This window comes from Phalacrocorax aristotelis, chromosome 7 (assembly GCF_949628215.1).
Source record: "Phalacrocorax aristotelis chromosome 7, bGulAri2.1, whole genome shotgun sequence".
Lineage (NCBI taxonomy): Eukaryota > Metazoa > Chordata > Aves > Suliformes > Phalacrocoracidae > Phalacrocorax > Phalacrocorax aristotelis.
Genome location: NC_134282.1, coordinates 15,177,889 through 15,198,810, shown reverse-complemented (window position 1 = coordinate 15,198,810; position 20,922 = coordinate 15,177,889). Strand labels below are relative to the sequence as shown.

The 20,922-nt window shown below is 51.6% G+C and overlaps 1 protein-coding gene across 1 annotated transcript in view; it reads right to left on the bottom strand.

Annotated features, from left to right (window-relative positions):
- XXYLT1 (xyloside xylosyltransferase 1) overlaps positions 1-17,101 on the bottom strand; it is a 38,174-nt gene extending 21,073 nt beyond the window's left edge. The window contains exons 1-2 of the mRNA XM_075098925.1: positions 16,619-17,101; positions 10,526-10,673 (exon numbers count right to left, since the gene is read on the bottom strand). Coding sequence (XP_074955026.1) covers positions 10,526-10,673; positions 16,619-17,098 — 628 coding nt within the window. The 5' untranslated portion in view covers positions 17,099-17,101. The remainder of the gene's footprint in view (positions 1-10,525; positions 10,674-16,618) is intronic.
- Positions 17,102-20,922: the final 3,821 nt, after the last annotated feature.

The window sequence follows — 20,922 nt, the reverse complement described above, 5'->3', positions numbered from 1 at the left end:
AAGGAGCAAAAATAATAACAACTTGTGTCCAGGAACAAACAGCAAAATGGAGAGCTGCCATCACAATGCAAAGGGCAGAAGCTGTACACCAAATGGCATGGTCTTCATCACTGTTAATTGAGTAGCAGTTTAACAGCTTTAGACTAGAAGCAAAAATTGAAACCTCCTGGAGGTGGTGTAGCTTTCCAGCCCATCGATGGGCTCATATTGGCATGAGCTCAGCTCCCTCGTCAGAGTACAAAATCCTGCCTGCAGCTGTTCCGGCAGCACAGTGGCTGTAGGGATCAGCGGGATGGCAGGAGGGGACAGGCCACCGCCCTGACAGGCTGCACTGTGCCCAAACCTCAGACACACCCCAAGGCAGATGCCTGTCGCCAACACTGATGGCAATTTGGCTGTGCTCCCACCATCCTCTGCATAGGGTCTCTACCTGTCTCAGCAAACCTGCTTTTAAAGACCTAAGCACCCTGGTGTACCATGCCAATGAGGAGAGGCTCCTCTGACACGTATCACATGGGAGCACCCCAATCTCCCTGTGCCTCCTCTGCATTACAGCAGTGACTGCGGGGGCCAGGGGCTTGCACCTTGTGCCCATGCAGAGAAGAAGAAGAGATGAGACCGAGGAAGACACTGCCGGGTTGGCCAACCATGCCCCACGTGCTGCGCAACCCAGGCACCCTGCTTTGCCTTTCCCCACGGAGCCAGCAGCAGCAAGTCCTGCAACACAAAGAGGCAGGAGCTCCCTGCATCCTTCTGGAGACTGTGTGTGGGTAAAGGGCCTTGCAAGGGCAGGGCAACGGGCAGGTACAGACAGCTGCCAGACGCTGAGCAGCTCAGAGGTCCTCTGCAGGGACAGAAGTGGCTGCAGCCAGCATGGATGACCCCGTGTAATGAAGGGATGGGAGTGTCCCCTGCTGGCTGCAGCTCTGGATGTTGAGGGGCTGTGGCCAGAGGTCTTGGGAAGGGCAGCGGGGCTGGCTGGGCATTTTGCCACTTGATTTACCAGAAGGAAGAGGGCCGGGCGGCCCAGACTCTCTGAGCTGGGGTCAGCGAAGCTAAAGGGCTCTGGTCTGCAAACACATGGCCACACCTGGACACCTTCCCTTCCAACTCTCTCCATCACTTCGAGTTTGGCTCTGACTACCAATTTTTTTAGCTGTCCCCATCATGACAGGGGGACACCCCAAGGAAACCAGGAGCTGTGAAGGACCAGCAGCAACTTTGGGATCACTGCCCTGGGCAATAAACCTCCTGCAGCACTGCTCCTGCAGGCAGTGTGTCTGCCGGCAGCAACGTGTGACTCTGCAAAGCCACCGGCACTGGCTACAAAACCAGGATCCTCCGCCCTCGCTGTCTCAGAGGGACGTGTGGCCAAGAAAACCACCACTCCCACAGCCAGCACCAATGCCAGGCGTGGGCACTGTGTGGGTGGCAGGCTCCAGCGGTTCCCTGTGCAGCCTGGAGGGTGATGCCCAGCAGAAGCAGCCAGCCTTCTCCGAAAACCTGAGCTGCAGCAGCGACCAGAGCATGAGCGCAGCTGCAGTGCCAGGCAGCGATGCCAGTGCCACAGCAAGCCCAGTGTGGATATGCATGGTTTATTTACACAAACACACCGGGTTGTCCATCCTGCCCTTCATTAGAGGCTCCCTGTGTTCGGCTTGTCCCCCCGTGCTGCTGGCTGCCGCCGGATGCTCTCCCTCCTGCTGTCAGCAGGGCTGCAAGCAGCTTCCTCTCCAGCTGTGTGCTCCCCCTGCCAGGCCTTATTTTCTTCACAGATAGTCTCCCCCTCTGCTTCCAGGATTAATCACCACTGCCCACGCAGCTGACCCCAACAACACCAGAGAGCCTTGCCCAGAGGAAGGCAGCCAAGGCAGGGGCACGCACACACGTGTGTGTGAGCACGACGCTCTGCAGAGCTCACTGCCAGCATATCAGTGGCTGTGGGACTGCAGTCCCCCTCCCCAGGACCTGGTGCTGCTCTGGAGCCCACCCTCCCAAGAGAAGACAATCTGACAATGCCCTACACCGGTGGGCTTGCCAAGGTGCAGACAGCTTACCTTCCAGCTGCCTGCTTAAATGCAGATCCTCAGCTCTGCTGTGCAGCCAAGGGTCCCCTCTGCTCCCTGGGGCAGCCTAGCAGCCGCCCCCCCCCCCCCCAATTAAGCAGCCTCCCCTCCCTGCAGACAGGCACCAGGGGAGGGCAGTAGGTGAGGGGGGATGTGCTCAAGCGCCCTGGCTGCTGACCACGCCGTGACACAGGTTTCTGCAGCACTGATTAGGCACCCAGTGGAGCAGCGCAGAGGCTTCTGCACAGCAATTCCAGCCTGTCAGCTAATTAAAAAATTAGGCTGCCTGCCAGAGACAGATGACAAATCATCACTACCACCCATACAGGGCAGGCACCTGGCTGAGCTGAGGGGTCTGGTGCAGCAGCAATGGCCCTGGGTGCTGACAGCAGCATCGCTCTGCTCGCCTTGCTCCACACCCCGCAGCCACCTCCAGAGGGATGGGGAAGACTCGGCAGGAGATGGATGCTTTTTGTTCCAGGAAATTAATTTTTCCTGTGCATCCAAGTGTCTTCTTGTAATCCATCAATGTCTGAGGGACTAATATTTAATGGTGCTCAACACCTTGGCTCTTAACTGGACTCCAAGGCAGAGATACCGCTGAGCATGCGACAGCTTTCAGGATGGAGCTGTAAGCGCTGCTTGCTATGTATTTAATATATGGTGCTGCTGGAGAGGAGCGTGAAGACACTTTTTGGAACTGGAGGAAGAGCAGCAGGAAACCTTATAATCAGACAAAATAAGGTTTAATTCCAGGTTGCCATAAATTACAAAGCAGCACAGATGGAAAGCAGTGAAGTAACGAACGGGTGAGATAGAAAGGGAAACCAAAAAGAGATACAGGAAAATAAATGCATTAAGGTAGATTATCTCATGTCCCAATTAACTGCACATGGTGGGGGAAGGGGCAGCTGGGCTGCAGGCAGATTTTGTCCTTGTTTATTCTTGCTAAACTCTAACAAGCTACGGCAGAGCTGGGAGCAAGGCTGTGGGGTAGAGCAGCCCTGGCATCAACGACGGATGACGCCCAGCAGCTCCCACCCTTCAGAGCAAGGGGCTGGCTGGGGAGGGAGGGAGGAGGGCATCAACCACCTGCAGCACCGGACACTGAGACCCCACCATTCCGCAGGGAGAGGGGAAAGAGCCGTACACTCCTGCCCTGGCCTGACAGATCTAGGACATCCAAAAATAATCAATGGTGGCACTGCAGCAAGGGGTGGCCAGCAGAAATTATGAGAAGTGACACCGTCCCTGGCGGCTGTGGGTTGTGCTGGCCTCCAACAGTGGCAGCGTCACAGGGAAGGGGCCAAAGCTCCCGGAGGGCTGCCAGGCACCTGCCGAGTAGTACCCACATCCCCTCACTGCAGCAGCGTTTCCCAAAGGCTCCTCTGCAGCAGGGCTGGGGCCGAGGGGATCTCCTGCCAGGAGAGGCACGTCCTGCAGGCAGCTGGATGGGGTTAGCATCTCATCTTGGCAGGGGAGGACCCCCCTACAAGGCCATAGCCTTCAGCCTTTACCTGGGGTGGGCTTATTTAGAAGTCTGTTAGTGCTTTTTGGGAGCAGGCAACATGAAAACAACTCCTGTGGCACAACAGGCTTGCCCCAGCAAGGAACAATGGCTGGCATTGCGCTCCCTATTGCTCACAAATCCACCACTCCAGCCTCTTCTCTTCTCCTTGCAGGATCTGACATGAGCGAGCACAGCCCAGAGACAGGCTGGGAAAGGAATCTGGCTGTTTTTCACATGGCTGCAGCATGAAGCAGGGAAAGAGGTTATGAGAGCACACCAGAAACTGTTGACACTCCCTCCATTCCTGTAAAGATGGAAACATTTTTGCCAGAAAATAAACCCTTCAGCTACTGCAGCATCCCATGGGAACTGCGGCTTGGGAGCATGTGGCTCTGGGGCCACCTCTCACGACTCCACCACAGACCCCAGTTTTCTGTGCCTCTTCACAACATCTCCACTTTGATAACACATGATCAGGCCTGAAGCATCTGGGACACAGACGCTCTCCTCCTAGCACTCTCCCAACCCACTGCATCTCTGCGTACCCCCAGTGTGGTGGGGCTCAGCGACAATCGCAATGCTTAGCCAGCAGGGAAGGATCACGAGTGACGCACTCTCAAAATGCTCATTTATTACAATGTTAAGTTGCTGAGTTTTGTGGGTAGCTGTACTGTGCACCAGGAATTGCTCTGCAGCTGACAGGAGGAAGAGGAGGTGGTGCCCCCCCATTGCCCTCTGCCAGGCTCCATGTACAGACCTCTGATGCATATGTCTTTGTTCACAGTGTGACACAGGATTAATGCACCGTAACTCGCTGCACACAGGTGTCGTCGAGGGGAAGCATTGCATACAGTCAGCTGGCACCCCATGGGCCGAGCCCAGCCCAGACAGTCCCACGTTACGGATTTGAACGTTGCAGCTGCAATAGCAAACCCTCACGCGCGCACACCTACAAATTCCTGTTTTCCCAAATGCAACAGACCATGTTTTCAGGACACTGCCTGCCTGCTATTACAGAATCACACTAGCAGAAGACAGCTACTTGTCAAGGTGCTGTTCCAGCAAACACTGTTTTCCTGATACCTTTGCTTAACACATTCCCGCCCGCTCGCAGGCTCTCCATCTCCACAGCCAGCAGCAGGAGTGCTCTGGGTGCCCGGCACCGGCACAGGCAAGGTGCCCTGAGAAGGCAGAGCACAGCTCAACACTCACTCCAACATGTCTCTTCCCTGGCCTTTGCCCTTCTTCCAGCTCTGCTCGGTGGGAAAGGCGTAAGCTGATGCTCACAGAGGCCACTGTCTCCAGGCTGGGACTCCCAGAGCAGGCAAAGGCTGATATCAGTTTCATGAAAGACCAAGTCAGAGCCAGCAGCTGGAGCCTGCTGCAAGCAGCACCAAACTCCAAGTGGCCCGGGGCTTGGTCATTAACAGGCAACTGGGACAAACATCATTATAATCTGGTCTACACTTAATAATCAGTACAGCCATTGGTAATGAGCTGCATAAAATACCCTGTTCAGAGCCTGAGGCCAGGGACACCACTGGGCCTCCCATTTGATCTCAGTGTGCCACAGCCATTAAGTCCAGACACCTGTTATACAGCCGATGACATGGCTCCCTGTCGACGGCTGCTTCCCTGGACACTGTGCTGCTCATTCACCTGCAACAGCTGGCCGTGCTTCCCCCCACCACATACAGCCACACGCCCCACGACACACTCTGGCACGGCTTGCAGCTTGGGGAGATCCCAAAGCAAAGGCAGTGTCTATAAGACAGCAGCTTGCAATGATTTTCTCTTCCATGGGGCAGCTCAGCAGCTACAACATCCCACAGCAAGAAACTCCATGGATCACAGCACCTGTGTGAATAACCACTGCACTTTCCGTTTTAAACCTGCCTCTCACCAACTTTGATGCCCCCAGTTCTTGTACGAACATCTGCCTTGCATGGTTCGTGGCTTCGTTGCCTGCATTGTAACCACCTCAGCCAGCCCTCTTCCAGACCAGAGGGTCTCAATCAGCCAGGTTCGTCCCATACAGAAGCCACTGCGCTTCTCAGTCCCTCTTCCAGGTTCTTCCCAACAGACCATACTGATATGCCATAAATTTTAGAAATACGTAACGATCAGTCCTGCTCTGTTCTCTCTTCTTGTAGCTCCTCATCTTTGTTTAGTCACACAGAAACTCACCCACTTCTCCCACTGCTGCCTAGTTCCCTTACAAGCTCCTGATGAATAACCTTAACAAATGTACCTGCAGACCAAGCTCCAGAGTTTTCAGTCAGCAAGTCTCCAGCTGTGTATTCACAGTACAGTACTGCCCAGCTCCTACTTCTCTTATCCATCGCCTCTCATAAGCACTGCAACCAGTGGTCTTAATAATTTAGTAGTATCTCACCCTACTGATTTCAGTAATGATAATTCCGTCAAGTATTTCCTCACCAAATATTTTCTCCCAAGTATTTTCCAACACATCCACTTTCTTACCCCAATTCCTAATACTGGAATAAACCAGACAGGGAATTGGCTCTCTTCTCCTTATCAGTCCCATGCTTTTGAAGTATTTAGAACAGGCAGAGGGTGAGCCGAACAGCATTTAGCCGGCTGTTAGCTACACACCTTCTGACGGCTCTCGCTGTCTGCTTGCAGAGCCTTCTGCAGGCACATGGGTTGTCCCTGGGATGAAGTAGGCATCAAAGCAGAAGAGAGGCTGGGCACGAGGAGAAGCTATCCTGCTGAGCTGCTTTCCGGGAGATCTGCATGCCTGATTTTATAGATACGCTTGTAAGAGATCCTATTAGTGGAATTAAACGTTGCAGCCACATGCCATCCTGCTCTGCACTGTTCCCTCCACCGCCTGTGTGAAGACACAGAGCCGCATTAGCACAAGCCTATCCAGGCAGACATCACAGCTGTAGCTCTGCTCAGCCGCACCCCACCAGCTCTGGTGGAGCAGAGCCGTGTTCCCTTCCCTGCCCCACCAAAAGCAGTACCAGGATTAACGAGTTACTGCCTCACCAGTGCCTGAAAGAAGCAGCATGCTGCACAAGGGCTAACCTCGCGCACGGCAGAGCCCAGGAGCCCTCTGCACCCTGAGCTCATCACCCACCCTTTGTCAGGGGTTCTGCCTTCATGTTGGGTGGGTTAGTGGGAGAGACACCCCGACAGCTCCCACACACAGTCAGGCGGGGAGGAGGAGACCATGTTCAGAAATGATGCTACCCTCTAGGAAGATTTCCAGCTGTTCTGATCGGCCAAGAAACCTTGCTGCCTCCAATTTGTCAAGTATCACCTTCAGCCAAGTTCTGCTGAATACCCTCACTCCACGCGAGGCACGGTACCTCCAGCCAGGTTTCAGCGACTCCCCTGAGCTAACAGACTCTACTCCTCTGTCTGAGTTGGCAGAGGTAAGCCATAAAGCTGTTTCTCTGTCCTGTCCCATCTTCCCTCTGCTCCTTCTCTTCTCCCACATGGTCACTGTGCTGCAGCACGGTTGGCAAAACCAACAGTGTCAAACACCAAATGGTAGTTTCCAAAGCTCTGCCCAAGCTGCTGGATGCTGAAATCTGTCCCTTGGCCCACCAGCTGCTGAGGACACCCAGTCGCTAAACTAATTCCCCCTGAAAACCACCTTACTTGGGCCAAGGACAGGGGCCAAGAATTCCCTGAGGAGTCCACAGCTTCCCCTGGCTGCCCCTCTGCCACACCTTCTCCTGCTCCCTTGCCACAGCATCAGGAGCCTGTCCCGTGATCTTGCCTTCCAGGCAGACCTGCCCAGACGTCTCTCCTTCATGTGAGGAGGGTGATAAAAAGCTTACCAGGTCCTCTGAAGTTACATGACTAAAATGGCAAGTGATTAGAGGGATCAAAGCCATTGAGGAAGTGAGAAGCCACCTCTGGATAGACTTACTGAAAAGGAAAGTAAAAAGGCCTGAGTCCTTGTCCTTCCTTCCCCTCCCAGCACTCTTCTGCAAGTCCCAGGATCATTTCATGCTGGCATTGTCCTCATCCTGGCAGCTCCTCCTAAGCCTGAACCCTGCTCATCCTCTCTCTGTGTAACTTTCCCATCACTTCTCCCTTGCAAAACCATTGTGATGCATCAAGCCCTCCTCCAGCTCCTCGGGCCTGGCCATGCTGCATTAAAACAGGATTTATGAGCCTGAAGCACAGACAAGAGTTATGCAGTCTGCACTTCTGCACGCTGCACACCAAGTCCCCAGCTGGTTTAAATCAGATTAACTTCACTGATGTAAGACATTTAAGGCAAAAGAGTTCCATGATTTATACCAGCTAAGAAGCTGTTATATTATAGCTTGGCAGCTGCAGGTTTTAGAGCTGAAGTTTTTTGGGCAACGATCCCAAGCAACAGTGAAAAACAGAGCAGCTGAGTGGCAAAACCCATTTATTCTCAGTGCAATATGCATACAGCTAGCACGTGTTCCACAAAAGTTTGTTGTTTTTTTTTTTTAAAATAACCCTGGTATTCACTTGTAAGTTCCATTAGTTTGCAAAGTCAGTGCCCTGTCACAACCCCAAGGCTTCAAACAAATCACTAAGCTATGATACTATGAAAATGCTTCCCTTGAAGAAATTATAAATTTGGGCAACATTAATGCAAATGTTGCTAGCTATTGAAAAAACCCTATAGATTGATTAACACAAATGCAAACAAACACACAAGGGAGTTTAATATTCAGATCACAGCCCTCACTTCTGCTAGATGATGCTTAAACCTCCAGTCAGATCTGGCTTCCACAAAAACCTGATGCTAATGCTATGGAGCCAGATGTGCCTTCAGAGGTGCGCAAAAAGATGCAGCGTTCAGGGCAGGTCAAATGGCACAGATATGCACCAGGAATAATACTAATACTGCCTGTAAAGGAAAGTTTAGTCTTTTCTCCTCCACCTTAGCCAAGTGGCTTCTTCACACCAGCAGAGGCTGGTTTGTCAGAGCCCCGAGAGTGCCAGGAGCCCAGTGCCATTCCCACGCCACCCACAAGCCTGCAAGTGGGCAGCCATGCTGCAGCCTTTCCTGCTGCCTCCTGTCCAGTGCCGGCTCTGTGTTAGGAAGCAGGGAAGGGGCTGGGTAGACCCGGCAGCCCCATAAATCACCAGGCACTCAGCACAGTAAAGCTGACCTCCCCTGCAAGGAAAATATAAATCAGCTTTACTAGCAACTTCTGAAACAAAAACTGAGCTCATAAAACTGTAAAAATGCCTCTTTAAATATCCTGTGCCCCAAACAGACCACTGAAAGCCCTGTCAGACTGAGGGAGAGCAAATAAGGTTTCCAAGAGATGAGACAACCAGTGGATTGACGAACGGAGAAGAGGCATTTCAGACTGAGCAGCTTCTTGCTGGCAGGCGGCATGTCACCGATATCTTTAACACATGGTAAAGACAGGGTAGGGAATCGCGATGAGCGAATTAGCCAGCATTAATACCATCATTTGTATTCAGTGTACTTCAAAGCACTTGCAATGCAGACATCACCAGACAAAAAACCCCTACCCAAGACTAATAGAGAGCAATGTACAGCACATTCGCTGGAGACCACAGAGTAATGATCGGCAGGGGTTGGATGGGACACTTGGGACTGCCTTGCCCCACAGCTCCCGAGAGGGACGAAGCAGGCCACCCTAACCTTCCCTAACACCTGACTGCACAAATTAAACACTACTGCCCCACAGCTTAATGACCTAGTAAGGGACGGCTGTGCCCCCAGACAGGGGCATGTCCAGAGGAAGCCTCACAAACCAGTGCAAAGGTAGGAGCTACTGGGCAGAGCCAAACTGGGACAGGGCTCAGCAGGGGCACAAGGGAGTCACACCCGCTGACGTCCCAGCAAGAGCCAGACTGTGCCTGAGATCCATGGTAAGAAATCTGCAGGGAGTATTATGGCTGGGTAGAGGCTCCAGATGCCAAGGAAGCTGCCAGTGTTGGTGGTGCCAGCCATGGAACAGCTATTTCAGCAACATACATGCACAGGAATGGGCCACCACTGCATGCCATCCACAAGCAGCTTTGAGAGGCTGGTCACTCTCCCCCTAGGGCAGGTGTACAGCCAGGCAGGACCCTGGGGCTCCCTGCCACTGCTGCCACCTGCACCCTGCCACGGCACAGGGAGGGCACATGGCCAGTGGCTGGCCCGGGAGAGGATGCTGCCCTCACCGGTGCATCAGGCCAGCGGGACAGCCAGCAGGGAGAGCCCAGGGACCAGAACCGGGAAAGGACAAGGCAGGGTTGGCGAAACTCCGGGGAGGGGATTCAGAGCCCAGGGACGCAACACCCTCCTTGTGTGATTGGGCCAAGTCTAGAGAGCACGTGGGTCCCAGGAGAAGTGCCTGTGCACAGCTGGGGAAGGAAAACATGGCATCAGCTGAGCCAAGCCCTCTTTGCCAGCTGCCTTGTTTTCCTGCAGATTTATTGTTGTTCCTGCACTCAATAACAGCAGAGCAAAGGCACAATAAGAAAACTTAAGTGATCAGTGGCTGCTAATCAACAAAGCTTTCCAAGAGCTCACCAAAGCCAAGAGGAAAGGCTCAACAACCACTGTCTGCTGACGCTTCCTAACACACAGCCAGGCAGCTGCACCACGAACATCAGGCACCTCTTTCTGCTGACACCCCATGGGGAAGGGGGCCATAAACACATACAGGGCAAACACACTTCATTCTGTCTTGCACCTCCTACTGTCTCAGGGAGTGAGGGCAGGGCCAGCTGCTGTGCAGCATGGCTAACCTCCTGCCACTCCCGACAGCAGAGACCTGGATGTGGGCAGACTTGGACCGAAAGGTCCGTCACTCTGCAGAAAGGAGCAGAACCCCAGGAACCCACCCCAAAAATGTTAGCCTTCTTTGCATTCCAAATAGCAATGGATAACATCTTGGTGCAGAAAAAGAGAGCCTGTGTTGCCGGAGGCAGCTGCTGCAGCAGCTCAGTGGAGGCTTACCTTTGGGCATGATGCGATGCATTGCAACTGACAGGAAGAAGATCGAGTCACTGTAGTACGTCCCTGATCCAGCACTGAAGTGTTTCTGCATGGCTTCGACAATTGGAAACAGCTTTTCCGTCAGCTCATTTACATCGTGGACTATTACCTAGGAGAGACACCAGAAACACCACTCAGCCACCATCTCTGGGGACTGGCCCAGCGCTGGCAGCCTTTGCTCAGCCTGCACCAGCACGGCATGAGGTGGGGAGGTTGTTAGAGCACAGATGCTGCTAGTTGGCACTGCAGCTGCTCAACGGGACCCAAATGCCCTCGCCCCTATGCATCCCCCTGCCACGAGAGCCAGCTAAGTGCAGCAGGGAAAGGAGGGAAGGATTTTTACAGCCATTTCATAACTGTGACTTGGGCAGAGACTCAAATCCACAGACACAATCAAGCGTGTTCAGCGTTTTGTGGTTTTTTTCCCGGTCTGTTCCCGTTGCCTGATGCAACCACATATCTGGTCTTCCATATGGAGTCCATCAGAAGAGAAGACTGTTCGCTCCAGGCTCTGGCATCCTGCCGTTCTGAGGCAAGTCGGACCACGTCACTTACCCTGAGGACCAAGACTTGCTCCCTGCTACAGAGTCAGGCTGCAACAGGGCCAGGGACACAGCCCGGATTTCCTGAACCTCAGCCCGGCATGGAGGCAAGCTCTGCAGCACATCCTGCCAGAGCTGGAGGGGGGGAGGACGGGCCACGGCACGCCAACAGAAATCTAAACATCAGCAGTTACAGCATTGCCCAACATCATCTCTAGATGGAGCTCAGGCCGCTTGTGCCAGAGCTCTGCTCGCACTCAGCCAGCAATGCTCTGCACTCCTCAGCCCTCCCGGAGCCCATGCACCAGCCCCGGCCCTGGCATGCCTGCGCACGTCGTGGCTGTGGGCCAGAAACAGGAGCAACTGCAACTGTACCTTGTCAGCTACTGAAATTTTACAAGGTTATAATTAATTTTGGTCAAAGTCTGAGGAATAGGAACTTTCATGCAGCCTCATGCTCATTATACACACAGGAGGATGCAGGTCACTGAATCATAGAGATAACAGAAGGGATTTTCAGGGTAATTAAGAGAGAGAAGGGACACGACCCCGGTGTGGATAGCAGGGGGTGCAGGAACTCCAGTGTGGAGATTCGAGGTCACGCCGCCTTCTTCAGGCCAGGGACAGCAGGAAGAGCCCAGAAGGAACTGAAAGCTGGTGAGGACACTACTTTGCAGCAGTATTTGAATTTTGGAAAGGGAAACCTATAGCCTTTGTTTGAGGGATACAGAGACACTTCCTTAAGCCTTCAGCAGGGAACTCAAGCCCATGATCTCCATAGGCCTGTCCCAAACTAAACTATTCAATGGTTCTATGATTTCACTCCTTTTTCCTATTAAAATTTCATCTGCTTAAGAGCAAGGAGCCCTGCACTACACACCTAAACATACAAGATACAGCATTTGGATTTTTTAAACCTAGACCAAAGCAAATGCTTCAGAGGAAAAGGTGGCTCCGTAGCCTGAGCTGGTGCAATGACCATCCTCTATGGGATGTACAAGGGGCTGCTTTGATGCCCAGCAAGGCTGGCACAGAGACAGAGGCAGTGAGCGGTCTGGAGCTTCTTCCTCCCACGCTTTTTTGCAGAAAATGTTACCCAGATCATAGCGCTCTCACGTCAGAGCAGAGCTCACCAGAGGCAGGGAGCCGCTCATGGGATCCGCAGTACCCTGAATAAGGCAAGGTGATACCTGATCCTGAACCCAGGCACAGTGGCCGAGCCCACAGTGGGGTACCGCTGCAGGACAGTCAGAGCAGAGTCCCCGCAGCTCCCCTCCTGGGAAAGCACCCCAAACACCTACCCTTGGCCAAGGGCTCAATGCCGGCCCTTGCCCTCAGCCAGGTGCTGTACAAGAGCCCTCGTGCAGGCTCTGTGGCCAGCATGCCCCAGTGGGGCGGCCACGCTGCTGGCGTCCCGGCTGCTGGGCTCAGGGCCAAAAGCCTGCAGGAGGGCGGCAGGAAAAACACAGAACAACATGTACCAGGAAAGTGCATTGGGAGAGCTCGTCAGCAGTCACACCTGGCTTTGGATAGCAATGCATACATAATCCTTCCCTGAGACACCACAGGGGAGGAAATTCCATTACTGGGATAATTATGGCAGCATCTCACCCCAGCCCTGCGGAGCTGCGCAGCCGGCTTCACCATCATGGTTAGCACCAGCAGAGCTACAGGAACAGGTGGGAAAGCGGCATGGCTGCAGGGAGCAGATTGGCAGCACCAAGCGCTGCTGATGGCAGCGATCCTGGGTGACCAAATGCAGCAAAACACCACTGTTCTCCAGGTGCAAAGGCACTGACTGCCTGTGCATGGAGCTGAGCACCACCAGCACTGGGATGCGTGATGCTCTGCTCCTGGCCCAGCTTGGTAGGGGCAGCTTCAGAGTCTGGCCAGACTGGAGAAGTATGGAGGAGAAATACAGCACCTGTAACCACCCTTCTGCATCCAGCAAAGGCAGCCTGAGGTCTGCAGAGCACATAGGAAACAGCTGTGCAGGGGGGGAAAAAAGTCAAACCACTGAAATGTCGCCTCTGAAATGAGCAGAGCGCTAAGCACCAGTGGACAAAAATCATGGGAAAAATACTACCGAAACTCATATTCTCCTTCTCTCCTCTGCCAAAGAAAACTGGAAAAATTGTCTTTTGACCACCCTTTCGTTAGGCACTTCTGCAAAGCAAACTCCTGAGCAGCTGAATCTTCCTTCCGCAGCCACAGGCTGGCCAGCCTCTCCAGGTCTCTGAGGGTTTCTCCTCTCCTCACTGCTGACTTTAGCACAGCTTGTTGATCTGCTGCTAATTTTGTACTTTGTTATTTATTTGTGTAGCAGCTTTCAGTAAATCCCTATAGCTAAATCCAACCATGTTTGCTGAGGACATTAAGAAAAGTAAGTTCTAGGGGTTTCCTGGGCAAGGACAGTTTTATAAACACGTCCTGCACCGAGAAAAGACCCTTTCAACCCACATTTAATTTCTCGTTAACTTTCTCTTCTTCTTGTGACGGATATCCTTGCAGCTGTCTTGTAAGAGCAGGATCATGGCAGCTCAGTTACATTCACCCCAGTGTGTCTTTGCACAGCACCAGACCTGCAAAGGAGTCAGTGTTTGGCAGCATCCTCCACGGGGCTGATCTAAACAAGCAACCAGGAAGAGCAACGAGCAGAGCATGCAGTTAATTTTATTCTTGGAGGGGAACGGAATAAATAAGCGATATGAATCAGCACAAGGGGTCAGAGCATGCAGCCCAGAGTTGCAGGAAATGGGATAAGTCAGGGCTGTTTGTAAGCGCAGTATCAGCTGTTGAGACGTGCCCAGGCTTGCTCCCCAGGCACTTCCCACTCACCAGGTAGTGGGAGAGGCTGCAGAGATCACCCTGCAACCCACAGGACAGCACAAGCTCTCTGCAACTGTGAGCATAAAAGCCCTGGTAAAAGCCCACCACAACCTCCACAAGCCAGGGGTTAGAGGGCAAGGCATGGGCAGGAAGGCCAGGCCCTGGGTGGGTACCAGCGTGCGACAAGTCCTTCCTCTGGCACTGCTGCTCACAGATGCTTTCTGGCCAACTTTCTCAGTCCCCGCTGCTCTCCACCCCACGCCAAAAAGCCACATAGGCACCACATCGCAGAGCACCAGCTCCATCTGCTGCTCGCCGTCGGCATGCAGTGCTCCCAGCTCCACATGTGGGACACATCTGTACAGGCACTGTGGGCCCAGTGACGCCACGTCACCACTGCCCCACGACCGGGACAGCGAGATCTGCCCTGCTCTGCACAGCAAGGAGGGTCCTGCGCCCAAGCTGCTCCCATGCACCCCATCACGGTGCATCCCAAAGCCCCTCCGCTCTCACCCTCTGCATGCTGCAGCTGGCTGCTTCAGTTTCCAGATTTTGAAAGTTCCTGATTTTGCTGAAATTTCAAAGTTCCTGAATCAGAGATAAGAGCTGGCCCACAGCCCTCCCCAAGGGTTGGGATCCAGGATAACTCCTGGGTTTCACTCTAACAGAGGACCTGACTGATCCCAGCTCTGCTGGCAGGGGGCGGGGGGGAGCAAGGGCAGCTCCAAAAGCAGAACCCAAATCAAACCCTCATGAAGAAAAAGAAAGTTCAGGGTTTTTATCAATCTTGCCTCAGCAGCTCAAGCTGCCCTCTGAGCACTTTATCAAGCCTTGTCTCTGAGCCTTCTCTAGGACAACAGCAAAGGAACCAGGACAGTGTCCTGGGGACACCAACAGAACCAGGAAAGTAGAGGTGTCAGGATGGAGATGGTTTACTGCTGGAGCTACCTCAGCATCAGGATGAACAACACTCAGCAATTTAGCAGCACCAAAGGTCCAAGTTAGGGTGATGTTTCCTGCTGATAAAGAGCAGCAATGGGGTAGGCTACAGGAAGAATAGAGGCGCTGTCACCTGCTGGTGTACCAGAAACTAGCACAGTATTAGGGGTGAGGTCATATGCTTGAGAAGCAGGCAACAGCCTCTGCTCTGTACTAGGAACTCTCCCTAAAAACAGGTAAGTGGATACATCTGAAGTGTAGTGCCAACAATAGGCCAGCTGATGAAACCAGGATACATCAGGCTCTGCCAGGCGAGAGGGAACAATCTGTCCCGCTGAGTAGACGCCAGTGAGATCTCACCCGAGCCCTCCACACCACGCTGCTTGCTTACACCCAAGAGATCAGTTCTGGTGCAAGACCTACTCAGCGATTCATGAGCCAGGCTTTACTGAGTCCACAAGCACCTACACAGAGAGGCCCACCCCACAACAGACACATCCCTGCATGCCCCCACCTCATGTAACATTCAACTCAAGCCCACGCCCCCCTGGAGAAGCAATGCTGGCAAGGCTGCCTGCAGAAGGGTTTGCTTTCTGAGAAGAGCTGACAGCAGTAGGGCAGCCCCACACACAGAAGGTGTCCGCAAGGGATATGCACGCCATGGTGGCCCAGAGGGTCCACCCACTCCAGGGAACATGATACCACAAACCTGAGCTAGGCTGGCACCAACTGAGCGCCAGCACTAGTAAAGTGCTGTTTAAGAAAGGAGAGAGGTGGGATTATTTACCAACAAATGACCTGTATGAACATCATTAAGGTTACCTCTCAGCAGAATTCCGCTGACATTAAATAGCTGAAAGATGAGGAATGAAACTTTACAGCAGAAGTAGACGATGCTTCCAAGCAATACTCAGCAGCAGCACCTCAGGAGAGGAATGTCAAGTTACCCGGGGTCTCTGAACTTAACACTCCACCAGCTTTCAGACACCTGTTTGATGTGAAGGAAAGCCTGATTTCACATGGATTGCACCGACTCATTTTTGGGAGGCAGAACCATTTCTCTGGCAGGTAGCAGGATAAACATTTGCACGTGGAAGCGCTCCAGCCTTTGCAGGCTCTCCGTTCCCCTTCTCAGGAGCCGCCAACAGCAAGACACCAGCCTTTTCTGATCACGGTCTGCAGCACCACTTGGGAAGCCGCCTACACACAGGCACACGTGGTCCTTGTGCCAAGGTGCTGAACCGGGGCTAACAAGAGGGTCTCCGGAAGAGGAGCGGCATTGCTCGGAGCAACCGCTGCTCTCCAGCAAAAGTGGCTTGCCAGAGGCGCTCCGGGGCCACGCAGCCACCCGGCCCTGGGCCAGAAAACCCCTGCGCCGCCCCGGGACACCTCCCGGCCGGCAGCCGCAGGGAGCGCGGGCTCTCGGCTTGCGCAGAACAAGCCCTTCAAAGGCTCCGTGAGACCGGGGAGAGACGCGGCCCTCTCCGGCGCGGGCGGGCAGCAGCGGGGCGCCACGGGGGAGCCGGGGCAGGGGCTGTGGGTTAGGGGAGTTTGCCTGTCGCTGGGCTGTTTCCCTCGCCTTACGGGAAGGCTGCCGTGCCCGGGAGCCCCGCGGGCCCCGAAGGCGGGTCCCGGAGAGCCCCAGGGGGTGCCGGGGCCCGCCAGCCGCAGCGTCCCCGCGGGTGGGCGACCGGCCAAGGCCAGCCCCGCGGTCGCGCCCCCCCCCCGCCCGCCGCGCCCGCACCTGGTGCCGGAAGGCGGCGCCCCGCAGCAGGTCCCGCAGCAGCCCCAGGCCGATGTCCCTGCTGGCGCCCTCGGTGACCAGGTGGAGGTGCAGGGCCTCCCCGCCGCCCAGCCGGCCGTGCCGCAGCAGCGAGCGCAGGGCCGCCTGCGCCTTGGCGGGGAGGGCCGGGCTGCGCTCCGCCTTGGTGAACATCAGCAGGAGGTGCAGGTCGCGGCCGCCGCTCCCCGCCGCCGCCGCCTCGCCGCGCTGAGGGTGGCGGTGCGCCGGAGCGGGCGGCGTGGCGCGGAGGCGGCGGGTGGCGCTGGAGAAGGTCTCTCCGCCGCCGCCCAGGTAGTAGAAGGCGCAGACGGCCAGGGCGGCGGCCAGCGGCAGGGCGCAGGGCTGGGAGCGGGCCCAGGCCCGGGTCCAGCCCCAGGCCCGGCCCGCGCGGCCCATCGCCGCCATGCCAGGGGCGGGGCCGCCGCGCCGTGCCCCGCCCATGGCCCCGCCCCCCGGCGCAGCCCCTCACACCACGCAAAGGTTTAATCAAGCACAGTATTTACAATCCTTACAGCATGTACAATCCAGTAACTACAAAGGTAATAACGCGCTTCTCATTTACACTGACAAACTACAGAAAACTACATTTCAAGTTTTGGATACAAAGGCTACAACGTTATTAAACGCGAACGAGGGCAGGTTATACATTCTTTACAGTTACAATGTAAGGGGAAAAGAGTGCACAGGAGAAGGAAAGCATTTTACTGCTGGAATGCTTAAAATACACCCAATACAGACAGATACACAAATAAAGAAAAGAAAAAGTTCATTATTTCAGACAGAGTAACCCCTCCGCTGGAGGAAACAATGATTTCTTAAGTGATTTCTATCAAAACATGGAAAAAAAATCAAGGATCCTAACAAAAGTGACTAGGATTTTTTCCTCCTCTATCATCTCCTTCCATGGGAAGAGAAACAGGAAAATACTGTACGCAGAAAGATAAAGCAAGCGTATGAAAGGGGATATACCAAAGTGGTACATTCATCCTTTTCCCCAGTATTGCCCGCTGGAGTTGTCCCCGTTTTAAAAAAAATGTGCTTTTGTGCAAGCATGAGAGCAAGACATTTTGGCTACCGGGGTGCACAAAGAAGTGGCATAAACTAACTTAGGAAAAAGAGTCCACCCGTGAATGGGCTCAGAGGGTAGTTTGCCAAACTGACCCTCAAAAAACTTTCAGTGTGTTAAATAATCAGCTCAGTCCTTTTAACAGTGTAAAAATATTACATTCTTAGTACTTAACACATTATTTGTCATTTTTTGAAGTCATCGTTTTGTATTCATGCTGTTATTTGAGATTCTCATGATCAAAACACAATCCATACTTAAACACAGATGGCTGCAGAGAAGCACCAAAGTCCTGGAGACAGTGCGGCCAACCCTATGCTTATTCTAGTTCTCACCTTTTTCTTTAGTGCTACAAAGTTTTTGTTTTATCAAGGAGAACTTCAAATTTGGAGAACTTCAATTTTGGACAACATGTGTGTACTAATGTCATACTGCAACACAGGAGAAACTTCCTCTTGTATGGGGATTTGCTGGTAGCCGCTGGAAGGTCTGGTTACATTTTCTGAAGCTATTTCAGCTCGGTATATAACCAGGTAAAACGTAAAACCCCCCAGAGTGATAAATGCAGTTTTAAAGGATCCTGTATTAACATTAGAAGCCACAAAAGGTACAATCCAAATCATCTAAAATCAGTGGAAGTACGATTTTAGTGACTTCCTGGATTAGGACCTAATTGGTAAGGAAGCCGAAGTCTCCAGCCTACTAATGAGCAACTGAAACACCGTGTTCAGACTGCAATATCTAACAGCTTGTGAAAGCAAAGCAAGACTTCTACCATCTACCACCTTCATCCAAATTTATGGAAACAAGTTCCAGCGTGTCTAATATAATTCAGTGGCATGATTAATGATAATTCAGAAATTTAAGTTTATATGCACTGTCCTGACATTAACATGAAGTGTGAAACCTTATGAACAATCGAAACGATTTGGACCACACAAACACCATTTTAAATCAACATGCAATTTCAGTAAGTTATACCTCTGAAGTCAAGACACATTAGAACACATATTGAGCTCCTCAACATTTCCAAGAGATCTTTGGAACACATGATATAACTCTGGCTAAAAAAATATTGTAAAAATCTTTCAATGGGCTATCTAGTAAATTACTAAAAACCCATGTGAAAGCTGATTTTAAACTGTGTTCAGGATCTACTGCTTTGTACCTCAGCAGCTAAGACCTATTGTACTTCCTACCTACGGAGAAACATGAACTGGAATTGAAGATTTCCATTATCTGGTACAGAGTATAAGACATTAACCCACAATGGAACCTTACTATTATTGTAGTTTTACTCAGATTCATATTGTAATAGAAATGGAAGTTGCCTCTTTTCCTCACTGAGAGAAGATTAGCACTTGAGTCAGAACTCAATATAGAAATCCAGATCTTCAGAGTACTAGAGATAATCATACTTTGTATTACTGAGGGATGAATCCTATGAGTTACAGAGGCCCTGGAGCACCAAGTCTGCCAGTGTTTGGTAGGACTAAGCCTCAGTACATTTCATATTCCTATACATTGCATATTCATTTTTGCTGATAAGCAACATCCTCACATATGATTGCACCTGACCTGAAAAGAGCTTTAACTGAATGCAGCTCACACCAGACACCCTAGCATACCTACAAGGACTGGGGGACGAGGCTGCAGGATCAGGGGTGACATACCTACTCCCTGAACCATTAAAACTCCTGAGCTCCTGACAAGAGTAATACAACCTGTGGATCACATATGTTATTAGTCCTTTAGCATAAATAGACTGATACCGCTTCCCAGACAGATTATAGTAGGAAATGCAGCACATGGATCTGCTGAGCTACAGGGAAGAAACATTTTGTCTACAGGAAGTTGTCCTGCAAAATCTGTCATGGAAATTTTTATGGCTGGGAAAGAAAATACCAGTGGAGATTTGAAATAAGTGTCTCGGGCATTTTTCCAGCAGCACAACTGAGATAGCGATTACGCCATTAAGCTTTAGGTAGCTTTACATTACAACCAATCACACTATATACTGCCTGTCATGTAGGCTGCAAAAGACAAATCTTCAGAAAAGCCTATGTTTAAAGTGTATACTACACGTAGTCATATCTTACATTGTCCCATCTGTACACCGGGAATTTTACTTTAAGATCTACTAAAACATCCACTGCTGTTAAGTAATGCAGATTAGGAAGTATAGTATCATTTCATACACAACTATTTAAAAAAAAACTTACCAGAAATTACTGCTTATAGGTGATACTCCTACATTTCTTATTACTCAGAAAAAATACACTCTTTAAATGGGCAGAATCTGCTTCTTCTAGCATAATTAGACTATACACAAAGCAAGAACTATTTTATAAGATTCTTCTGCTTGGAAAAAGAATCTGTTAAACAATTTTAAAATGCTATCAACTTTGCAGCAATAATCATCCAGATTTGATGTAAAATTGTCAATAGTCTAAATGCCTTGTTAAAATTTAGTAGGCCAGAAAGTTTAATTTTACCAGACTTTAGAGAAACTTTTTTATCCAATTTTGCTTATCTTAGCCAGCTTGGAGAAAAGCCAATTAATTTCCTAAATACATTTAAACAGCAGGTTAGCATAATGTCATGGCTATTAGGATTGTTAAAAAACTCACTTTGATGCTATGTTACCTAAAAAAAATCTCCTTAAGTTGTCCATAGGGCAGACAAATAGAGCATAAAGAATTGTATCTGCTGCTTTGGGGCTTCAGGTGATAACTATCTAGGTATTAAATAACCAATACATAAGCATGTATCTACAGACACCATTTATACATGCACATCAGCAGAGTGGAGCTCACTATTGACTAAAGCCAACCGTGTTGCTACCCACAGAATACAGCTGGAGACCATGCTCATTTGTCACTTTGCAGAAACATGCAGTGAAATCCCTAAGTTTTCGTTTGCACGCCTTAGTTTAGGCAGCACATATACCTACACATCTTTGCGGATTATAAAGGATACTGCTTCCTGATATAAAGGATTGACCTAAAATTAGGGCAGCTGCATTACATATGAGATGTTATATATTCAGCTTAGGGCTAGTAGTGAGAAGAGCAAGAAGAAGGTATCAAACAGCTTTCATACAACTGCTCCACATAAACCCCATTGGCTCAATATTTACTTTCACATCTCAAATGTCAACCTTTGATGTCCAACTACTGAAAATAAACCCCACATCATG